Source organism: Colletotrichum gloeosporioides (genome assembly GCF_011800055.1).
Source record: "Colletotrichum gloeosporioides strain Lc1 chromosome Unknown consensus_33, whole genome shotgun sequence".
Lineage (NCBI taxonomy): Eukaryota > Fungi > Ascomycota > Sordariomycetes > Glomerellales > Glomerellaceae > Colletotrichum > Colletotrichum gloeosporioides.
In genome coordinates, this window is record NW_025544678.1 from 254,250 (window position 1) to 277,919 (window position 23,670).

The following is a 23,670-nucleotide window of genomic DNA, read 5'->3' on the forward strand; positions in this document are numbered from 1 at the left end:
GAAAATGGCCGGTTGCATCGTTACCGCTGGATGTGATTTTGGAGACATCGGACGTAAGTGGTTGATTAGAGTCACTATCCTGATCGTAGTTGTTCTTACTTTATTCAGCTGCTGCAATATGGGCACCAAACACTTGCGTGGAAGTCAACAGCGGAACTGCATCTCAGACCGGATCGTCAGCGAGTCAAACCACAGAATCCGCCGCAACGACCAGTGCCCTGGCCGATGTGCCTTCGGCGACCAATTCAGGAAATCGCAAGCAGAGTACACTTGAATTTGCGGGGATTGCTTTGGTGGCATGTGTAGTCTTTGTTGCGTGACGGATCGTGAAATTAATGAGGTACTTACCTTTCGAGCTTCTGTTTCTGCGTCATGGGTGGCTACATCGATTCAGCAAGTTCTTCGCGAGTCAACGTCAGTCCTTTCGTAAGGCTTCTTGTTCTTTGGTCTTATTGGTTAAAGTTGCGAGAATGACGAGCAAGTGAAATGATGTCTTTAGTCCCGCAAGAAGAGAATCTCTATGATAGTCACAACACTGCGTACGTACGAAATGCAGATATAGAGTGTTCAATTTGAAGAATCAATAGCTTTATGCGCAATGATGAGTTCGGCGAGTATCACACGCTACTTCAGGGGAGGAAGCTGCTTAGCAGCGCGCATTCGTTCCCAAGAGACAACATATCCATCGACTGTGTCAATCTCTTCCGCAAACCCAACCTCTCGAGACCTGGACAAATCATATTGCCGATCAAAGTCAAAGTCGACCAGCATGAAATGGGTATGCGCCCAGCCTTGCTTGTCAATGAGCTTCTCATCGAGGCCGTGTTCCTTGGCTAACGTTGTCCACACATCTCTATGCTCCTTGACAAAGTCCTCCATCTTGACTGACTCAGCTCCGGGTCCCTCTCCAGTGAGTCCGAAGTGGGCGCAAAGTCCAGGCCAGACCTGAGACCATGATACCGTCTTGCCGTCTGCCATATTGAACACGGCGCCGTTCCCACACTTCTCCGGGTTCAGAGCTGCGTAGATCTCCATCTTCGAAAGGATATCCTGGAAGGTATCGGAGTGTGTTGAATGGTACCCGTGCTCGTAACCCGGAAAGGGGACACTCGCGCCTACGCCTTTGACTGCTCGGTAAATGCTCAGGTAGAGGCCGATACCTTGAGCCATGTTCATTGGGTTCGGGGTAGGGGTGAAGCCCACGATGCCATCGGGCCGGATCTCAGTGAAGGTCCAAGGCTTTCCCTCGGAGAGTGATTTGAGCGTGTCGTATTGCGTGTAGTAGAAGATGTTGCTTGCCCATGGTTCGGGGATTCGGGAATAGTCCTCACGCAGTGGGGCTTTGATCTCAAGTTCCTTAGAAAACTCAAGGCCGTAGCTGTTCATGGCGAAACTGAGCAACATGGCCTAAAGCAACAGATACTGGAAAACTCACCCCTTTCCTCCTGTTTGAAGAATAAAAGCCTGCAACTTGGATGAGACTCGCTCAATGGCTCTTACAGCGGTTTCCAAGAGACTCGTATTCTTTTCTTTCAAACTTTGGAAGTCGGCCGTCTGAATGTACGCTGCATTAATGTTAACCTCTGCACTTAAAATCATATGGCTTCCAAGACATCACGACTAACCTGTGAAAAACACGTGGGAGACACTGTCGATGTCTTGAATCTTTTCTTTCAGAGATTCGGCAACTTCCTGTACCGACTTCGTAAGATCGACCCCGGAGACAATTGAAAGACGCGTATCCTCCGGCAACTGCGCCTGTTGTAGGCTGAGAGGACGGTTCGTCGTTCCGGTGATGCGGTTGAACGTTGTAGGTGTAGGATAGGTCCGAGCTTGGTTCATGAGAGACCAGCCAGAAATGCCGGAGGCTCCAAGAATGAGTGCATGCGCCATACTTGTGTTTCGAAGGGATCCGTCCTGATGTGAATTGATAATATAAGTTGATGAGAAGTATTTAAAACGTTCCTCCTGACATTTATAGACGATGCTTCTCAAACGAACTACGTTATAGCTGACAAAGGTAGCTCGGGATATGAATTCCGCGTACCGCGCAATGGGTGGACGACGTACTAGTCGCAGCGAAGACCAGCCCGTCTTAGACCGCGCATTCCACGGCTTCCGCTAAAAGAAGCAGCAAACAGAGATTTGTCAAGCCATGCCCCAGGCGGTTTGATTTAACGTCATACTGAGAGTCAAATTTCGATTCACCCTATCACGACAATCTGACAATCGTCATCCCGTCGGCTTCAGGTGGGATTTATTTGCTTCGTTTTAACATGATTGGCTATGTGCCCTGTGCTGTAGTGTAGTTCAGCAGCAATACCTGTCCACAAATGTTGTCTTGATTGCCTCCATGGGGTAATTGCCAATGTAGTAACTCCGAATGGGTTGACAAACACTAAAATCGGATCATTATGTACTACAGCATGACGTCAACACAAATGAAATAAACGCATGACGTCCTTATCTTGGAATTCTCCAAGTTCATTTGTGATAGTCCCTTTCTAGTCATTGGAAGTTGCTAATAATGTGTGATATGATATGTACCAATGTTGTGATGGAGCTGAGAATTCAATTCGAATGCCAGACCTCACTCGACCTTGGCTGAAGTGACCTTAACCCACATGTTCTCTTCCACGAAAACGTTGTAGCTGTACGAGTCCCACGGCTTGACAGGGTTCGCAAGCTCAAAGTCGAAGTTGCGCATCAACTAAACGATGGAGTTAGTATTCCTGCAGCGTTCTAGTTAACCAGATCTTGCAAGTTGTAGCTCACCTCAAAAAAGGTCTTGAACAGCTCCATGAAAGCGACAGGCTTTCCGGCGCACATGTAACGCCCATAGCCGAATGCCATTTCCACCTCACGCTCCAGGCTAGCTCTGGTGGCATCATCAACCTCTAGAAAGCGCTCGGGCCGGAACAGGTCTGCATCTGCACCAAACATAGCGCGAGACTTAAGCATCGCAGGCGCATTCATACAGATAGCGGTGCCTCCAGGAACAAATACGCCGTGAATGGTTTCGCCCTGGGGAGGAACCGTCTTCGGATAAAGTCCAGTGGCGGGAGCTCGGATGCGAATTCCTTCGTAGATCAAAGCCTATTATTTGGAGATATATGTTAGATGTGAGGCGAAGATTGACAGATAGAGGAGGCACATACCCTCAAGTAAGGAATCTTGGTGCCCTCGTCGTACGTGATAGGGGTCGATACATCAGCCTTTACTGCTTGCTCAATTACGTCTTTGAACTTTGAATAAACTCTGGCGTTGCTCATCAAGTGCAGCAGTGTGATTCTAATCACAGATGCAGTAGTGTCGGATCCAGCAACCAACGCAAAGAGACCCTCTGCCTCGCACTCTTCCCTACTCATGCCGTTCTTGATCCAAGATCCCTGTTGTGTATTAGTAAAAGCGGTAGCGATGGCTTGCTCATACACCACATACCAACATGTCCCGCTGTTGCTCTGAACCGGTTTTGAATCTTTCGCCGACATGCTTCTCAGCAATTCTGTGGATATTTTGTTAATGAGACCGGCATCATGCGAGACTGGGTATAACCTCACCCCATCATTTGGCCCAGCCCGCGCTTATCGGTCGGTCGCGGACCACTGAAACTGAGGAACCACTTGGAGAACATGACGCTGCGAAGAATAGGAGCGTCCAACATAAGCGCGATTACCGGCCAATTCTTCCTCACATCTTCAATAAAGCCAAAGACATCGGAGTTCGCGTTTAGATGGCCAAAAGGCTTTCCGAATGATGCGCTTGTAATGACGTCCATGGTCAAAAAGACTGACAACTCAGCCATGTCGACCAACACGTTGGTGTCTGCATAGCTCGTTTTGAGGAGAGTGATGAGACTGGTGATCTGCTCGTCTACGCTCGGTTCCAAAAGATCAATCTCACGTCCCGCGTAGCCAGCGGCTGTCTTGGCCTTCATCTTATCATGAAGCGTCTTGTCCAACACGGTGATCATCGTATCTTGGTAAGGGTTGAAGCGGGCGGAGATATACCAGCCGTCTTTGCCATAGTCGCTACGCACAGCGTTCGCACGGCGTAAGACTTCTGGGTCATCAGTAAGGAGTTCATTGGGGCCTACGCGAACCAGCCGGCTGTTGTAGTCGTCGTTGATGGTTCGGTATAGCTTCTCTTGGCGGGCGCTTCGGGCGATTCGGATGATCCAAAGGTAAGAGAATGACCCTAGGAAGGGACCCGGAATATGTCTAAGACGGTACCAAGCAAAGAAGGATGTGCTGAGGTACCAGGAAGTAACAAGAAATAGCCCCAGCAAGGCCAGGTTTGCAGGCGATGCTTCCAACGATGAAACCGAAAGCGCACCCATCGTGAAGATCGTGTGATAGGTAGTCTGCTAAAGGATAATGCAGAAGGTGGCCTCAAGATTTCTTCCAGGAGAAGAGAGTGCTTTTGAGGAGGACGTCTCCTCTTGATGGGGATGAAACATGGTGCAATAAGTCCGCTGAGATGTAAGCAGCGCGTTGTATCGCGTTTCCATTTGGCGGCCCTGAACATGCCGATCTTCAGGGTTGGGTCGGACTACGGCAGTTATGATGGAAATATCTCCAATGCTATTCGCTCAGCATTGTCGTGTTGCACAAGGGTGGCGCCCGACTGCAGCTTGGCGGCCGCTTGACGTAGCATTCTGCCGTTGGGCCTTAGCATGCATTCACGACGACTGCAGAAATTGTAGTCAAGGTCAAGCGAGGAGACGTGGCAATCACATATCACTACTTACGCTGAAGATAATGGGGTAATTTGTCGTATTTGGTGCTGCAGATGATACGAACGTTGTTGGTCAGAAGCGTGACCTATTTGTGGGTAGATAAGCCCCTGGAAGAGCAGGGGGTTCGACGAAACGCACAGGGTTGATGGAAATGCGCATTATCGTGATTCTACTTCTTACTACGTATTAAGCCCACAGGTCGTAGTAAAGCATAGCCATGACAAAATGGTCTCAGATGATCAGACCAGCAATCAGGAGACTGGCCTGGACGACATGTCAGCGATCTGCTTCATTCGAAATGGATCATTCATCAACCACTGACATAGCATTTCTTGAAGCAACACTGGTGAATGATGAGAGAAAGAAATACGACGAAGAATATGACTTCTGGTGTAAAATGTATACAACAGTCAGTTCAAATTGAAATACTTGACAGTTGAAAACATCCTCAATCCACCAAGATTCAGCTGTTCGCTTGCCCGAACTGTTCATACATCAACTCTGCTACCTTGACTGCAAGATCCCATAAGGTCGGCGTGTGGATCAAATCAAATAATGGCAAGTCGACGAAGAAGTACTGCGAAATCCATCCAGTGAGCTCGATAGCGTTCAGGGAATCCAAACCGATGTCGTCCAGCAATGCGGTGGGCAGAATGTCCGCGTCTGGTTGAGCAAGCAACTCCGACATTGCGTTTCCAATATGCTTGACAATGAGCTCGATGGTCGCCTCATCTTGCAGTTTCTCCGGGTTGGTCTTGGCGAGAAATACAATGGCGTCCACCTTGTCCTCGCCAGCTTGTTCCTGTGCGCTGCTGCCACGTTGGCTGTTGAAACTGTATGCAAGACCCATGCGAGCATCTCTCTTCCACAGAACGTGGGTCGAAGGATCAGCTAGCGGCTTCTGGGACCACAGGCCTAGGACCATTTGACTCATGTCGGAGGTCGCATCCGGGTTGGGCTGAGAGTGGAGAATGCTTGCTGTCATGCAGTCCAACAGGTCTTGCTCGCCGAGAACATGGAAGCCAGCGGCCTTTGCTCGGAGCTCCATGTTGTCTGTCTGAGCAACAACTCCAATGCCTCCCATCACACCGATGTCGATGACTGAGGCTGGAAGTTCAAGGCCGTGGCGAAATTTGACGAAAGCATCGAGATACGCGTTGGCGGCATTGTAGTTGGCTTGGCCAATCTGTCCGGTAATTCCACTCATGGATGAAAAAAGCAGGAAGAAGTCAAGTTGCTGGTGCAGTAGTGCCTTGTGGAGGTTGAGCGTGCCGTCGACCTTGGGACTAACGCACTCTCTCCACTCTGTGAATGTCATTCGGGTGGTTGCGTTATCCTGAATGCTATTAGTGATGTGTCGTACAGTAAGTTGCATAGAGTAAAGAACGTACCCTCAACACCATCGACATTTGAATGACTCCGGCGATGGGTCTGGTGGCTGATTTGATCGCGCGAGACACATCGTCTAGGTTCGTCACGCTACCAGCGACAGTCTTCACAAGGCAGCCTTGGCTTCGCAATTCCTCGAGGAAGTTGGAAGTCTCAGGCGTCTCTCCTGAAGAGCGTGAAAGGAAAACCATCTGCTTGGCGCCATTCTCGACCATCCAAGTCGACACAGCACGGCCCAAGCCTCCTAAACCTCCAACCATCAAATAAGCAGCATCTGAGCGGAAGCTGAGTCCCGTTGCAGAGGATGACATCTCAAGCTTCTTGCGCTGGTCCTGGTCGGGCATCTGAAGAATGACCATGGATTCTTTGGACCCTTCTTGAGAAGCAGCTTGGAATGCTTCACGACTGTGGTCTGCATCAAAAACTGAGACGAGCGTCGTCCAGCTCAGCCTTGGTTTTTCGGAGAAGTATGATTTGCACTCCTGGAATGCCCTGTATATTCTTAGTTAGCTTCTGTCTAGCACAAGACACACGGAGTTTAGGACCGTTTTCGCACCTTCCGATCAATTCGGGTTCTTCAACGTTCAGAAGTGCGGTGTTGACAACACGATAGGCTTGGCTAGAACGCAAAGTCTCGGATAGGGCTCTCGTCGCAGGAGAATCAGAGATATCGAGGAAGGTTCCTGTTGATGAGAGGCACTTCAACAAGTCCTCTGATTGATGGCCTGGCAGCCCCAGCACATAGTCTACCTTTGACCCGTTCATGGAAGCCCTGATCTGCGAGATGATTGTCTCGCTACCACTGGTGAAGATGCAACTCTGAGGCACCTGGTAATCATTCTTCAAGATCAATTGATCTGTTTCTGAATCAACGATGGCATGAATCTAGATTAACATTAGCCTTCTGATCTTAAGAACCCATTGACGACAGAATCTATATGATTTTACCTTTGCGCCGATACTTTTCAGGATCTGCACCAGTGCGAGGCTCAGGTGAGATTGAACAAAATGCAACAAGACGACCTTGAAAACCCAGGGTTAGCATGAGCCAATAAAAAATGAATCAGAGAAGCAAATCCTACAGCGTCTTTTTGAATTCTTCCGAACTCGACAACCGCCAAGAAGGCTGCTGCATACGAAAAGGGCAAAGAGGAAGCAACTTCAAAGGAAATCTCCTCTTCCAGTCGAAGACATCGTGTTGGCGAGATGTCCAGGTGACTTGTGAGGGTGCCGCTAGAAAAGAACATAACTCTGTCCCCAACTTGAAAGCCTTGGACGTCGCGACCAATTTCAGTGATGACTCCGGCTCCTTCATGCCCAAGGCAAAGCTTGCTGGTATCGACGATACGCTTCACTGCATCGGCATCCTATTCCGAAGGTCAGCAACCATCGCTCACACACCATTGGTATCCTAGTGCTCAACTTACATCTTTCCAAACAGCAGAGGCCTTGACCTCAACTCTGACATTGCCAGGTTCAAGGTCTTGTAAGGGGAAGTTAATCCAGTTCAACGAGTCGATTTGACGTGGTTTCCTCGGCAACAGCCTGGATAAGAACTGTGCAGCTCTGCGCGACGAGCATCGGGACAACTCCGCCTGAGCCGTGGTCCAATCAAACCTAGGGACTCGCACAGCACCGTTACTGATGGAAAACTCAAAGTCTGGGCTCAGGACATCATTGAAGCGCCGCAAAGGCAGGCTCTTCACGATTTGTGGCAGACATTGTGCAAGGTTTCCGGAATTGTCAACCAAAGTGTCCAACTCAACCACGGTGATATCAGTCTTCAGTTCTGAACGCAGTGTACGAGCTAGTCCATGTATCATGGCTGAGTCGGGGCTGGTGCAAGAGGTCTGGGAGTGGGGCGTGACCCAGACGATTGGCTTTTTGTGTCCGGACAGAAGCTCGATGAGCGGGGCGAATTGCTCTTCGGTGATGTTATAGAGGTAGGGTTTGACCATGTCCCAGAAGAAAATCAGAGCGTCATCGGCCTGGATATCCTTGGTGCTAAAACATGTTCGTGTTGTAATTGACGATGCCTCAAGAGCGGACCTGAAATGATCGACAAGCTGATGCGCCTGTTCCGGCGAAACGATGCAAATGTTGTCAGAGAAAACAGGCAGGGGCAGCTTCAGAATCAGCGTATCAGCGGTAAGAGTTCCGTCTTCCATGTTGTTCATGTCGAAGCCACTCTCTTTACACGCCAGTAAAATACTCTCGGGTACTTTGCCTTCATCTACGTAGCATTGTTAGTCTCTACCTGCGAGATCATCGGGGGCAAAAGGACGCACGTCTTAGGATATCCAGAAGGACTAATAGTCCCGAAGGACGTAAGAGATTCTTGAAGCGACTAAATGAAGTCTTCGTATCTTCCATCAAATCGAAGGACTACCAACAGTCAGTATTAGAATCTTTGGTTCTTCAGTATGCCCTTACAGATGTGCTTATGACAATATCGTAGGAACCCGACTCGAGATCCAAAGGCTTGTCATCACTGAAAGGGTCCAGACATCCGAGTTCGAGGCCTTCGATGTCTGAAAGAGCCTCCCCAGCTTCTCTCAATGCGGTGGAGTTCAGTGTTGCGTACGTGTACTTGGAGAAGTACTGTCTTCCCTTTTCCGGTCGCAAGTGCTCAAGGAGAACCCTCGTTGTCGTGTCTGACCCTGTGCCTACTTCCAACACTCGCAGCTGGGGGTTTGTAAGCTTGAGAATGTCAATCGCAGTTGCAAGAGGATCTTGGCCGTGTAGCTCATGAAAGGGGTAGAAGTTCGCATGTGCATTCCAACGTGCGTGACTGAGAAGAGGCAGCTCATCGGTTCCGGCTTGTGTAGCAATCTGACTTCCTTGGACGCCACTCATGCTCATGAATTCTTTGCCATCATCCGTATATGCGAGCAATGATCCAGAAAGCTCACCAAGTGGTGAAGAGTTTGATGTTGCTGTCGCCCAAAAGTTCCCCGTAGCTCTCGAGATGAAAATTTCCTTTACTGAACTGGGCATGGAAACATATTTAGCCTTCCGATGCTGACCATGACAGCCCGCTGTGACTAGTGTCTGGAAACATTGATCGAGTGCAGTGGGATGAATGAGATAATCCGATGGATCGTCCATGGGATGCACAAAGGCAGTTGCCTCTCTGGAATACGGGCTTACACTGATGTTGTCGAGACCCCTGAAGGTGGGACCGTACGTGAAGCCGCGGTCCTGAACAGTGGTGTACCAGTATTGAGGAGAAAGAAGACGTGGGAACTGCTTCTTCTTGATACCCTGTCGAGGACGGAGCGGGAATGGTCCAGCACTGACTTCGGCACTGCAGTGCTCGGTCCAGACATCGTTCTTCCAGGAAGTGATCTGAACGTGGAAGAAAGACTCGTCGATGCGTCGGAGTCTAGTGTGAATCTCTGCCGGACTTCCGGGTTCCAGGTGTAAAGCTGAAGTGACTGAGAAGTCTTTTGCCGAGAATGCTTCCAAAACGCCGCCAGTGACTTGACGCAGAGCTTCCTCCGCGATGGACAAATAGGCTGCGAAGGGGAAGATAATCTGACCGTTGATCATGTGGTCCCCTAGCCAAGGAAGATCCTCGACTTGCAATACCTTACGCCACGTTGGTTCCAAGGCGCTGGTCTCGAAGTTTTGTCGACCTAGAAGATCGTGCATGGGGAACTGACAGTCTCTGTAGGCCTTGAAAATGCGATGCTCCTCTTGGAAAGACTCGTCATGGGCCCACGTATACGTGGGCGCGTCTGTGAGTGGCTTGCCGGGGGGCGTGACAGCCCGGTGGTCGAAGGACACATTCTCGCAGAATAGCCTGCCAGCCGCCCTTTGCATGTTCTCGTTTCCGTCACTGTGATGTTCCAATGTTGGTACATAAGAAGCGTTGATGTTTGGAAAATCGTCGAGGATCTGCTTGATGGGAGCTTTCAGAGCTGGGCGAGCGCCGACCTCAATGAGGACCGGATTCGTGGCTTGACCATATGTTCGCAGGAGGCGCCTCAATGACCCATTGAAGCGAACAGGTTGGATGAGACTTTGGTGCCAGTAGGCAGCATCCAATGCTCCGGCATCCGTCACACGCTCTTCTGTGACACTTGAGAAAAAGGGGATCTCTGGCGCCTTGGACTTGATAAATGGGCGTATAGCCTCTTCATACGCCTTGCCATAGACCTCCATCTGTGCTGTAGTTCGTTCAGTATCGTGAAAGGTTTTAGTGCATCGAAATGGTTACTTACGAGAATGATAGGCACGATCAACCGTGAGTTGTCTAGCAAGGACGTCGTCAGCTTTGGCCTTGGCCACAGCATTCTCAATGGCGGCAACATCGCCCGAGATTGTTGTGCTATTTTGGCTGTTCTCGCAGGCAACAAAAGTCCCTGATTCCAAGTACTTGGAGACATCCTGTGAGCCAAGACCAATGGCTGCCATGGTTCCCTGCCGCGCTGTGCCCATGGATTTAGGGATGTACCCTCGAAAGTACGCGACCACGATTGCTTCATCCGCAGTCAGAGCACCAGCCGCAAATGCACCTGCAATCTCACCGCTCGAGTGACCGCAGACCGCATCAGGCCGAATGGACCAGCTTCGTAGTATCTCCATGATTCCAATTTGAACGGCAGTACTGCAGGGCAAAGAAAACTCGGACTTCATCAAGCGGGTTTCACCTTCCGCCTTGAAGAGCTCATCTAATTGTGTTGGTCAAGAAACAGCATCTCGATGATTCTACAAGTACTCACGTTCAATTCTCCATGATGGTGGCTGAGGCAAGCGGCTAAGTGCTACGTCCAGCCGCCGAATGCATCGCTGGAAAACCGAGTTCGACTCGATCAGTGTCTTTCCCATCGTCGGCCACTGAGCTCCTTGACCGTTGAAAACAAATACGGTTCTTCTTGCTTTCGTGCTTGTAGTTGATCCTAGAGATTCAGGTTCCGTGAACTGTGGTCCATCGCTGCCATCATGGGCAATCAGAAACGACCGGTAGTTGAGATAACTTCGTCGGCAACCAAGCGTGTAAGCGAGGTCAGTAAGACTAGCACGTCTTTCATATGCATGCTTTTTGTAGGCTTCTTCAAGCATATGAAGAGATTGAGGGTTCGACGCTGAGAAGAGCAACAGATGGGAACCCTTTCTAGAGGAGGTCAGAGCTGACCTAGACACATTATTCCCTTCGTATGCTTCCAAAATAGCCTAATTCGGTTAGCAGCACGTCTGAGGTTGATCTTTCCAAATACTCACGTGTGCGTTGGTACCTCCGATTCCGAAGGCATTGACACTGACTCTCTTACGGCGATCTGAGGGGAATGGTTGAGACTCTGTGGGAACCTTGATTCTTCCATCGGCCCATGGAACTGTGAAGGTGTTAATGGTTGTAGCTCATAGCATGCAGCGAATGACTTACTCTCAGGATTCGGTGTGCTAAAGTTGATGTTGGGAGCGATAATCCCTCGTTCGAGCATCAGGACCACCTTGATGATGCTGGTAAGGGCTGCAGCTCCTTCACTGTGTCCCGTGTTTGGTTTCACCTGGAGTAACGATTGGTGTGTTAGAATCGCCCGAAAACTGACAGCTGTCTTTGGGACAAAGCCACTTACCCCGCCGATCAAAACACCCTTCTCCCCAAAGACTCTTGTCACTGCAGAAACCTCAGTGGGGTCTCCAGTAGGCGTTCCTGTTCCGTGGCATTCAAAGAATGAAGTCTGTGAATAGTCCGTGATACCAGCAATGTTGTAGGTATGTCGAATGAGGGCTTCTTGCGCAAATGTATTGGGATTAAGTAGTCCCGGCTTCTTACCATCGTGCTGGGTCGCAGTGGAGCGGATGATGGCCCGAATGGGGTTCCCATCTCGCAGTGCATGTGAGAGCCTTTTCACGTAGACGGCATTGATAGCTTCGCCACGACCATAGCCGTTGCAATCCGCATCGAAAGTCTTGCAAATACCATCTGGTGAAAGAACCGTGCCCAAAGTGCCGTACGAAGCTTTTGTTGCTGACGCTGCTGATAGGAAGATGTTACAACCAGCGACAACAGCTGAGCTACACTCGCCGCTTTTCACAGCTTGTTCGGCCAGGTTGAGAGCCACCAGTGTTGCTGAACAACCAGTCCTTACAGTCATGCTATGGAACATGTTAGCCATTCGCTGCTTTTGCTCGGATGTGGAAAGGCGTTCATGCCTGGGTCCGTGAAAGTCATAGGCGTAAGAAATGCGATTCGACAACATGATGTCCCATTTACCAGCCGGATAGGTACTGAAATGCTGAGTATCGCGATCCATTTCCGTGCCCCAATCTTCCATGAATGAACCAACATAGCAGCCGACATTTTTGCCCTGCCAATCTGTTTCTCCGGCGTTTTCGAGACACTCCCAGGTGATCTCCAGAAGCATCCGTTGGACTGGGTCCATTTTCTCGACTTCTTTGCGGCTGAAAGGAAAGTGAGAAGCGTCAAAACGATCGAGACCAACATGGTCCATGAAGTATGCTTGCTTCAATTGAATTGTTCCCGGACGCTTATGCTCGCTGTAGTAGCCCTTGGCGTTGAATCTGCTCTTTGGCACAGGTATCGATCCACATCGCTTGTTGATGAGGAGGTCCCAGAACTGTTCCGAGTTACTGACGCCGCCCGGGAGCCTCATTGCCATGCCACATATCACTACAGGATCATGTTCAGGCATACAGGCCCCGGTGCCGCTTCCGTTCGGATCAATGTTTCTCATGATGGCGATGTTTGCACCGTCGAAATGCAAGAAAGGAGTTGCGGCCTGGATGGATTGTTCCCCAATACTCGCGATCCCTCACAGGAACTTGGTCGAGTTGCAAAGTTCATGTATGCCAGCGATACGTAAGCTCTCCAGTTCTTTGTCTCTGACATCGAGCACAGCAAGCTGAACAGTAACTATCCTGGTACGGGCCAACACCGCGTTCCCCCGAGCAAAGACACATATCAACCTGACTCAAGTCAAGAACCTTATGATATTCTTCCCCGGTCTCCCGGCATTCTAAAGGAAAGCCGAGCTCTCTACAATAACGATCCTGGTGTGAATATTCTGACTAGGGCCCAGGGGCAGGCTCAAACCCTTGTCTTGTATGCCAAGCTTCAGGGTCCTTGGGTTTCTCACATCTCCTGATGATCCCGGATGCCGGATGAAAGCAGTCAGCCCACTCACACCTTTCCCCACATGTTCTCCAGATATTCGGCCTCCGAACTTCGTAGGGGTCTAAACTCTATCTTTCGGTGGTTCACAAACTCGATTCATCTCAACCCCGCAGCCCCGCCGTCCAGCATATTTAATCAAACCCCAGCTTCGGTCTCGAAAAACCGGAGAGCAAGCTTCGTCGTTGCCGTCAGGGAATAGATCTAGAACGCTAGTCAAAGCCTATCCTAAGTGGCACCATTCAGAAACAACTCACATGTTCTTGCTCAAAAAGAGTCAAATGCGACCCCTCAATTTCGAACATCCTAGTGATCAGGTCGTCCGGGTAATCTTCCCAGCCAAGAAAACGCTGGTCTCTTAATGAATTGAACCGCAATGCATGTGGGTTCTCGGAGACTTCTTTGCCTTTCGCTCGGAGAAGTACTACTGCCGGTAAGGCCGCCGGCGGCTGCCACGTTGGCGGTTTCCAAGCATTCATCATGGCTCCACTTTGCACTATGGACTTCGTTACCTTCTCCCGAACTGCTGGGCTCCGGATGGCAGAGAGGCCTGGCCACGCGCTTCCGTCGTCTTCGGCTTGGGCTAGGGAGGGGTAGATTACTTCCATGAGAAGTACACCTTGAACCTGTAGCGTGGTGTGGTTTCTCAGCTCGTACGCGAGTTGAAACGCTATCAAGCCGCCAAATGACCATCCTGTTGAGTCGAGTTAGGGCTGGTCTTAGACCATGTGGTATGCCGGACCGCGGTATGTTCTAGATAAACTCACCTCCTAGAACAACTTTGCCCCGCGGAGTTGTTTTCTCAATGAGCGAGACATAGTGCCTCGCCATTTCCACCACGCCGCCACCCCATGGTTGCGACGATGCGAAATGCGGATCCTGGCTGCAACCAACATCAGTATCACCCATAACAGTTTTCAATTCCTTTGCGTCCTTACATGCCATAGACATCACAGTCCAGATTGCCCAGCTTGGTATAATTGGCTATCGTTCCACTTCCATCATGGATCAAGTACAGGGCAACGTTGCTGAGCGAACTTGATTTGATTCGTCGTTTCTGAAGGGTCAGAGGATTGGATGCCATGATTGCTTGGTTGGCTAGAGCCTGGAAAGGTAGTTCAAGCCTGTTTACAGAACCTAGGTTCGTCAAAATACGTGTCTTATATCCACCTTTCTCATCCCGTGCACTCGTCCCGGTTCCACGGCTCTTCAACCCCGACTGTCGCTGGGTCTTAGCATATTCACTAGGTTCTTGCACGTTACTTTACAAAATAATGGAGACGGCTTTCATCCGAACTCTTGCCTGTTACTGCCGTAACGCGTATGTGCAAGGATTGATGGGTTTTCCCAATTCGAAAGTCGATTGGACTTACCGAGAACGAGGACATTACTTAAGAGACCTGATTGGGATACGGAAGCCGGGATGTAAACTTTAATAGACCAACACCCGTCATTTATCTGATGGGCAAAATACCGAACCCAGGCGTTCGGTGATTTTACTTCCCGGTCACATCAGGTCACACCCGGCTCAGTCGGATTGTCACTCTAGTGAAAGGCAATCTAGAGAAATTCGCATGTTATTCGTCTCTACAGAGTCTTTCCGGATCTGTACAGCGGTAGCTGAGTCAAGAGATGGATACAACTTCCTCTTTTGCCTGAAACCCCAGCAGTCATGTCTCTGCTACCGGGAAGCTGTTGGAAGAATGTCTTCAATTGAGTTGTGATCCCTGCAGTTTATCTTTGCTGCGGTTGCATTCGTTCCCCGCCAAAGCTGCGGTCGGCGACCGCGTGGGGTTTTGTTGATCAGGACCCTGGAGAGAAAGGGACTTGCAACTCGCCCGAGAAGGCTTAATTTAGAACCCCTTGCCTTGTCTCGGAGATCCTGGGATTTGCTGCAAACGTACCCCCGTAACTTTGAGTTCATGATGGTGATTTTGTGACGTGGGCAAATGTCACTGAGCCTTCAACCCTGGTTCACGTCCGGGTGTGCTTGTTGACATTCGACTTGGACGGGGTGAAGCCGGTCCAATTTCTTAATGGCAATAACACTGCAGTGATCTCCAAGTGTTCATCGAGTTTGACCGTCAGCCGCAGGTTACTGTACACCATTGAACTTTCCGCCCTCACAACTGTCGTGGCCATCACCATCGCTGTCATCCCATTGTGGTTTCCAGCACACTCGAACAGCCAAACAAGCTCGGCGGTTCCTCAGACAACTGCCCATCATGGTTCTCCAGGAGCCCATCGCCGTTATCGGCTTTGATCTTACGTTTCCTGGCGATGCCAGTACACCTGCAGGCTTCGCAGAACTTCTCGCCAAAGGACGATCCGCCCATGGCGAAGTACCAAAGGATCGTTATGATGTAGATTCTTTTTACCACCCGGATGCTTCTCGGGCCGGATCCGTAAGTATTTGACTCGAACGCTGGGAATTTGATCCCACATAGCGACGTTAGTTAATATCATATCAGATGAGTGTGCGAACAGGCCATTTCCTGAAAGAAGACGTATCGAGATTTGACGCACCGTTCTTCTCGTTTATGGCCACGGAAGCAGATTGCCTAGACCCTCAGCAGCGGATGCTGTTGGAAGGAACCTATCGAGCTCTTGAAAATGGTAACTTACTCTGACATCAGGCAGATGTTGTCTCGTCTTCGATAATTACTGACTTGAGGAACGATTAGCTGGCATCTCTTTACAGGGTGTCAGTGGAACCGACACCTCGGTGTTTTCTGGTGCATTCACCCATGAATACAGAAGCATTCTGTTGAAAGATCTCGACAGAGAACATCTCAAGTATGCTCCACTGGGACTGAATGCTCCAATGCTTGCAAACAGAATCAGCTGGTTCTACAACCTCAAGGCCCAGAGTCTTACAGTTGAGACTGCATGCTCGAGCAGTCTTGTAGCCTGCCACTTAGCGGCACAGAGCTTGGACAACAAGGAATCATCCATGGTCAGTTTCTGAAGCTAATTTCAACCCAAGTGAATGTTGTGAGTGTTGTAAGAAGCTCTAACACACTCGTAAGGCAATTGTAACTGGTTGCAATCTCATTCACAACCCTGACATGACCAATCACCTCTGCAATCTTGGAGTTCTCTCACCAGACGGAAAGTCTTACAGCTTTGACGAGAAGGCGAACGGTTACGCCCGCGGTGAGGGTATCGCCGTTATCATCCTTAAGAGAGTATCCGATGCAATCAGAGACGGTAACACTATCCGTGGCATCATCAGAAATATTGGATGCAACCAGGATGGCAAAAGTCCCGGTGTCACTATGCCAACCGCGGAAGCGCAGTCGAGCCTCATGAACCGTCTGTACACCGAAGCCGGTCTCGATCCTGGCGCAACCAGATACTTCGAGGCACATGCCACGGGTACTGCTGTTGGAGACCCCATCGAGATGAGTGCTATTAACTCAGTTTTCTCAAAGCGCCTTTCTGCTGAAAACCCGATGTATGTCGGTTCTGTCAAAACGAACGTAGGCCATCTTGAGGGTGCTGCGGGTCTTGCTGGCTTGTTGAAGTCCGTTTACATCCTCGAGAGTGGCATCATACCTAAGAATCTGTGGTTCGAGAAGTGGAATCCCCAAGTACAGCTTGATGAGAGCTTATTCTTAGTTCCCACGACTGCGGTACCCTGGCCAGACAACACACCGCGAAGAATCTCGCTGAACAGCTTTGGTATAGGAGGTGAGCCGTTGCCTATTGCTGAAAATACGCAATTATTCTGGAATCAGTGTCTAATATCAGCTTACAGGAACCAATGCGCATGTCATTCTTGAAGACGCCTGCTCATATCTTGAAAGCCGCGGGCTGAGAGCGCCACACTCTACTTCACGCCGTTCACTTCTCTATCAAACGGAGGAGACTCGACTAGCTGCTTCGAGAACTCAGTCTCAAATCAAACCGCAGCTCTACGTTTTGTCAGCGTTTGACCAAGCTGGGGTGAAGAGACTTGCAGACTCCTATGTGCGCCATTTGGAGGTTAGATCATCGACTTTTGGTGAGACTTACCTCGATGATCTAAGCTACACGCTTGCAGCCAAGCGAAGCAACTTCCACTGGAGGGCAGCTGTGGTTGCTAATGACAATGAAAGTCTCTGCGAGCGCTTGAGAGAGCTTGAGAACCCGACTCGATCGAACACCAAAATCGAGATCGGACTCGTGTTCACTGGCCAAGGCGCACAATGGCTCGGTATGGGACGCGAGCTCCTGAGATACACGGTGTTCAGGGAAAGTATTGAGGCTGCCAATGCGTATCTCCAGAGCTTAGGATGCTCTTGGTCTCTGACAGGTAACCTACCAATAGTCACTCCGTTTCAAATTCACTTTACTTACATCACTACAGATGTGCTGTCCATGAACACGGAGAAGATAAACATTGAGACTCCAGCTTCAAGCCACCCAACGGTGACCGCTCTGCAGGTTGCTCTCGTCGACCTTCTTCAAAGCTGGTCAGTAGCACCGCATGCTGTCATCGGCCACTCCTCTGGCGAGATCGCAGCAGCTTATGCATCTTCAGCCATTTCTCGAGAGAGTGCATGGAAGATTGCTTACCACCGTGGACGTCTGTCTTCAACAATCAGCACGGGGGCCATGATTGCAGTCAGTCTTGGAAGAGAAGAGGCCAAAACTTATGTCGAGAAAGTCAACGAACAAGACAGCGAGGGTCATGTCACGATTGCTTGCATAAATAGCCCAAAGAGCGTCACCATTAGCGGCAGTGCCAAAGCAATTGACCTGCTCTCATCTCTCCTGGACTCGGATGGAATCTTTGGCCGAAAGTTGAGGGTCGTCAATGCCTACCATTCTTCTCATATGGACTCAATTGCCGAGGAATACGCCAGGAGCATCGGAACGATTGAGCCAGGGACTCCTCTAGAAGCAGCATCAGTACCGAAGTTCTTTTCTTCGTACTTGGGAAGGCAAGCAACGACTCAAGACCTACTTGACCCGGCATACTGGGTTGGCAACTTGCTCTCACCGGTGGAATTCAGCAGTGGCTTGCAAGCTATGATGACCGACTCGGTGGATGATGCATCAACTTCAAAGAAAGCAGCAGTCGGTCTCCTCGTTGAGGTTGGCCCGCATTCAGTTCTCCAGTCTCCCATTCGTGACATTCTACAAATCACACCTGGGGTCAAGGACGTCACTTACACGTCTATGCTCATCAGAAATCGTCCAGCCGACGGCACGGCCCTCGAAGCGGCAGGTTATATGTTCTGCCGAGGTTATCAACTTGACATGTCTGCTGTGGTTTCCAGCACGGCTGGAAACGCTCATCTTAAAATGCTTGTCGACCTCCCCGCCTACCCATTCGACCATTCAACAGTTTACTGGAACGAAAGTCGACTGAGCAAGAACTATCGGTTCCGCAAGCATCCACGCCATGATCTCCTGGGTTCACCAGTTCCAGATTGGAATCCCTCAAATGCCATATGGGGGCATTTCATTCGAGCCAAAGAGAACCCATGGGTCAAAGACCACGTCATCACGGGCAGCACTCTTTATCCAGCTGCCGGAATGCTGGTAATGGCCATTGAAGCTTGTAAGCAGTTGGTTGATCCTGCTCTTAAGCTAGCTGGTTTCCGATTCAAGGATGTCTCATTCCATGCTGCCCTCAATATCCCGGAAGATGCGGAGGGAATCGAAACCCGCTTCCATCTTCGCCCTCTCTGGGAGGGAACATCAAGTCAGTCGGCGACATGGAGTGAGTTCGAACTTTGGAGCTACCAAAACGACGAATGGCGGAATCATTGCCGTGGTTGGATTCAAGTCGACATCGACTCGAGCCATACCATTGTGGACGGTGGTTTGGAGCAGGTGAAGTTCGAGGAGACCTGCGTAAAGGTCGTGAAAGATTCCGACAATACTTGTCTTGACCCTCTCACTCATGACCAAGTGTACGAGGCTTTTGATTTGGCCGGCCTGAGCTATGGCCCTTCTTTCCGAAACCTGTCAGATGTCAGTGTTGGGCCGTCTACCCTGGCAGCAATGACTCTTACATCACCGGATCTGGTATCTATCATGCCATACGGTTTTACTCACCCCCACGTTATCCATCCTACAAGCCTCGACAGTGCCATATCGGGCGCCTTTATCGCACTGCATCGGGGTGGCGCGGAGGGCGACATGCAAGCCGCTGTGCCAACATCGATCAAAGAGATGTGGATTGCTTCCAGTCAGAATGAAACCACTCCGCTACAATCGATGCGACTATCTGCTGGTACCATTGACAAAGGAGCCAGAAAGTTTGAGGCGGAGTTGATCGGAGTTGATCCCCAATCCCGAAAGCCTCTTCTCACGGTCAAGGGGCTGGTATGCACCTCCATCGCCCACGGCGAAACGACCTCATCCGATACCAACACATGCTACAACGTCGACTGGAGACCAGATGCTACCCTTTTGAAGCAAGAACATGCTTTGCGGGGACTCAATATCTCGGAATCGCTTCTCGATCCCAACGAGTCTGCCATCTGTTCCGACACACATGCTCTCGTTTATGCATACCTAAAGCGTTATTTAGAGTCGTATAGTGCTGAAAGCGTTGATTCGACGAAGTCTCATTATCAGAAGTACTTGACTTGGGCTCAACGCTTCATTGCCAACCGTGAGGGGCGCACATTCAACCGCGAGGAGCTCGATTACTCCGACGAGGCTATCGCCGCTCTGGAGACTAAACTGGACAACTCAAGTGCTGGAGGACGGTTGATGGTTGGCGTTGGACGGGTACTGCCCGACATTCTCTCCGGCGCACGGGATCCGCTCCAAGTCCTCTTCACTGACCAGCTTGCTGAGAACATCTACCACCGGCCCTACAGCTCTGCCATCATCGGAAACTACATGCGCACACTGGCACACAAGAACCCGCACATGCAAATCCTTGAGGTTGGAGCTGGAACGGGAGCAACTACTGGTCCGGTTCTTGAAGCACTCACTCGAGACGGGAAGCCGCTTTTTGGGAGATATGATTTCACGGATGTTTCACCTGCCTTCCTTGCCAAAGCCGAGCAGAACTTCCAGAGCACTGCAAATAAGATGGGATTCGCCACGCTCAATATCGAGCAAGATCCCCTGGTTCAGGACTTTGCGCAAGAGCAGTACGATGTCATCATTGCTTCCAACGTCATTCACGCCACCAGAAGCATCCATGAGACGTTGCGCAACATACGCCTTCTTCTGAAGCCCGGTGGGAAATTTATACTCTTTGAGGTCACCAACTTGGATACGTATGGCAACTTCTCGTTCGGATTGCTTCCAGGCTGGTGGCTTAGTACGGAAGAGTATCGCAAAGATGGCCCACTCCTGACAGTTGAAGGCTGGGACTCGCATCTCAAAGACAGCGGCTTCGGTGGTATCGACCTCTGTTTCGACGACGGTCTCGCGCCCGCAGAATTCAACGTCATGATTGGCACCGCCAAGCCTGCAGAGACTGAGCATTCTGAAGACGACTCAGTTAGCATCATCGTTGACGATCGATGTGCGTTACAGCAGCATCTTGCGAGCCGACTTCAAACTGCTTTGTTATCTTGCGGTTCCAAAGTTTCCGTTGAAATCGTCAAGTTGGTGGATTTGAGCACAGCCAGTCTAGAGCGAAAGACGTGCATCTTCCTTCCGGAGCTCTTTGAGTCTGTTCTTGCTAAACCCAACGAAAAGGTTTTCGGCGGAATCAAGAACATGTGCGGATCGGCTCATGCTATCTTGTGGGTTGTTCAAGGAGGGGGTGTTGCCCCAACCAACCCCACGGCCGATATGGTACTTGGGTTTGCGCGAACCATGAGAATGGAGAATGCAGCTCGATTTCTCACCTTGAGCCTTTCCAGCCTCCCTCCCTTGGAGGACTGCGGGCATGCCGCCGACACGATTCTGCAGTTCGTCAATGAGAAGCTTCTCGCTTCTGACACTTCCCCTCTTGTCGACAATGCTTTCTGCGAACACGATGGACTCCTCATGATTCCCCGACTCATCACTGGTTCCGGTTTGTTCGGTGGCAATGGCTCTAGGGCACTTTCTGGCCGCAACGCCGGGCCGGAGCCAACTGTCTTTGGAGCCAGTCCTGAACGAGCATTGATGTTAGAAGTTGCAACTCCTGGACTTCTTGACTCAATGCGCTTCGTTGACGATGATATCTACAGCCGTCCTCTGGGTGAAGGCGAGGTTGAGTTCCGTATCATGGCTGCTGGTCAAAACTTCCGGCATCTTCTGCATGCCTTGGGTCAACTCCCAAACAGCGCAAACGGTGCCGAAGCCGCCGGTGTTGTCACTCGGACGGGTCCAAACACCCCCTTCACTGTCGGTGATCGTGTTTTCGGCTGCCATCAGAGACTTTTCGGTACCTTTGCTCGAGGTCCTCACCACTGCTTGGCACCGATTCCATCTCAACTATCCTTCTGCGAAGCTGCGGCTATCCCGATCGTCTTCATGACGGCTTACATGGCCCTCTATGACTACGCGCGCATTCAAAGGGGGGAGACAGTGCTTATTCACTCGGCCGCTGGAGGTCTCGGTCAAGCATGTATTCAGCTGGCGCAGCTCGCGGGCGCCGAGGTCTTTGCAACTGTCGGCTCCCTCGATAAACGAGATCTTCTCGTCAAGACCTATGGTATACCGTCTGATCACATCTTCTCGAGTCGCGACCTGAGCTTTGCCCGTGGTGTCATGCGTATGACTGGCGGAAAGGGAGTTGACGTTGCTGTCAACTCACTATCTGGGGCCGCGTTGCGTGCCACTTGGGAGTGTCTGACATCTTTCGGCCGTTTCGCCGAGTGCGGCAAAAAGGATGTTCTGGCTGCAGCAACGCTTCCGATGCACCAGTTCCTCAGAAACGTTAGCTTCCGTTTGATCGATCTTGAGATGCTGGTCATGGAGAAGAAGGAGCAAGCTGGACGCTTGATGAGAGATGTGATGCAGCTCGTTGCTGAAGGTTCTATCAAGAGCATCCAGCCACTTCATGTCTTCCCATACTCTCAAGTCCAGGAGTCTTACAAGTTCATGCAGTCCGGAAAGCATTTCGGAAAGATTGTCCTCGAATCACGACCTGACGACGTGGTGATGGTAAGCAAATTCCTTATCTTTGGCAAAGTAATCATCTCGTCAAGGCAAGTTAAGCTGACTTCAACCAGGCTACACCGTCACAGAAAGCATCATGGACATTCAGTCCAAATGCCACCTACGTAATCTCCGGCGGATTGGGAGGTATTGGACGCGGAATCGCAAGGTGGATGACCAAGCGTGGAGCTCGAAACTTGGTCCTTCTTTCTCGAACGGGTCCTACGCGAAAGTCAGCTCAAGCGCTAATGACTGAGCTGAAGTTAAAAGGCGTCACGGTTTTCTGTCCAGTAGCGGACGTTACAGACGCAGCAGCGCTCAGAAAGGCGCTTGATGATGTCTCAGCAAAAATGCCTCCAGTCAAGGGTTGCATACAGGCTGCCATGGTGCTCAAGGTACGGATATCCTAGATCTTACTACTTCTTTCCAGATCCTTATCTTGGACTAGGCTACCCTATTCGCGAATATGTCGGTTAAGGACTACATGACTTGCGTTGATCCAAAGCTGCGAGGCTCGTTGAACTTGCAAGAGATGCTGCCATCAACCATGGACTTCTTCGTCCTTCTTTCATCTTTCGCAGGTCTCATCGGTGAACCGGGCGAAGCCAATTATGCTGCTGGAAATACTTATCAAGACTCTCTGGCTCGCCATCTAGTTTCCAAGGGCCAGAAAGCTGTTGCGATCGACCTTGGCATGATGGGTTCAATTGGCTACGTTGCTGAAAGTCTTGACAGAGCAGCGCAGCTGGAGCACATTGGTCTCGACGCCATGAGACCCCATGAGCTATACAACATCCTCGACGAAATCTGTGATCCTAGCCTTCCGCTACCCTCTACTCTGGAGTCTCAAGCAGTCTTCGGTGTTCCGAAATTCCAGGATCCTCGATCGCTGAATGGCAGGACACCTCTATGGAAGCGAGACCCCATTTTCATACACCTTCGACCGTCAGATGACAACTCTGAGCAAGCTAATGGCGATCTTGGGGATGAGACCCTGAGCTGCCGGCGTCTCCTCAGCCCTGCCGAATCAACTGAGGCAGCAGTCGAGGTTGTCATCCAGGGGCTTGCTCAAAAGATCTGGAACATACTCAAAGCAGATGTACAAGTTGATCTTTCTGCTCCACTGCATTCGTATGGCGTTGATTCTCTTGTTGCGATCGAGTTGCGGTCATGGATTGTCAACGAGATGGGTGCGGAGATGACCATCTTTGAGCTGATGGGCAGTGGCGGGCTGGATGTTCTGGCGCCTCTGATTGTTAAGAGAAGTGTTTTCGTGTCGGTGAAGGGTTGATCAATCGAGCTGCTGTTCTAGACGCTGTTCATCTTCGGAAGTTCTTATATGAAGTACAAC

The 23,670-nt window shown here is 50.5% G+C and overlaps 5 protein-coding genes across 5 annotated transcripts; 1 reads left to right on the forward strand and 4 right to left on the reverse strand.

Moving 5' to 3' along the window:
* Positions 1–624: 624 nt before the first annotated feature.
* Positions 625–1,893, reverse strand: GCG54_00000117 (Short chain dehydrogenase sirR; the record flags this gene model as incomplete). Its single annotated transcript, XM_045400260.1, has 3 exons — positions 625–1,393; positions 1,436–1,565; positions 1,626–1,893. 3 exons carry the CDS (start codon positions 1,891–1,893, stop codon positions 625–627), a joined length of 1,167 nt encoding a protein of 388 aa, XP_045265910.1.
* A 697-nt stretch (positions 1,894–2,590) lies between these two features.
* Positions 2,591–4,339, reverse strand: GCG54_00000118 (Pisatin demethylase; the record flags this gene model as incomplete). Its single annotated transcript, XM_045400261.1, has 5 exons — positions 2,591–2,710; positions 2,776–3,096; positions 3,159–3,389; positions 3,442–3,505; positions 3,561–4,339. The coding sequence occupies 5 exons, from the start codon at positions 4,337–4,339 to the stop codon at positions 2,591–2,593; spliced, it is 1,515 nt and encodes a 504-aa protein (XP_045265911.1).
* An 862-nt stretch (positions 4,340–5,201) lies between these two features.
* On the reverse strand, positions 5,202–12,831 carry GCG54_00000119 (Highly reducing polyketide synthase FUM1; the record flags this gene model as incomplete). Its single annotated transcript, XM_045400262.1, has 13 exons — positions 5,202–6,074; positions 6,130–6,619; positions 6,684–7,012; positions 7,076–7,115; positions 7,160–7,494; positions 7,555–8,360; positions 8,416–8,512; positions 8,561–10,299; positions 10,354–10,803; positions 10,855–11,305; positions 11,354–11,466; positions 11,517–11,640; positions 11,710–12,831. The coding sequence occupies 13 exons, from the start codon at positions 12,829–12,831 to the stop codon at positions 5,202–5,204; spliced, it is 6,969 nt and encodes a 2,322-aa protein (XP_045265912.1).
* A 575-nt stretch (positions 12,832–13,406) lies between these two features.
* Positions 13,407–14,352, reverse strand: GCG54_00000120 (Orsellinic acid synthase; the record flags this gene model as incomplete). The annotated part of the gene is made up of 4 exons (XM_045400263.1): positions 13,407–13,472; positions 13,526–13,962; positions 14,036–14,151; positions 14,207–14,352. 4 exons carry the CDS (start codon positions 14,350–14,352, stop codon positions 13,407–13,409), a joined length of 765 nt encoding a protein of 254 aa, XP_045265913.1.
* Positions 14,353–15,493: 1,141 nt separating this feature from the next.
* GCG54_00000121 (Compactin diketide synthase mokB) lies at positions 15,494–23,610 on the forward strand (the record flags this gene model as incomplete). The annotated part of the gene is made up of 7 exons (XM_045400264.1): positions 15,494–15,673; positions 15,740–15,884; positions 15,953–16,224; positions 16,298–16,961; positions 17,029–22,325; positions 22,394–22,714; positions 22,768–23,610. The coding sequence occupies 7 exons, from the start codon at positions 15,494–15,496 to the stop codon at positions 23,608–23,610; spliced, it is 7,722 nt and encodes a 2,573-aa protein (XP_045265914.1).
* Between the last annotated feature and the right edge of the window lie 60 nt (positions 23,611–23,670).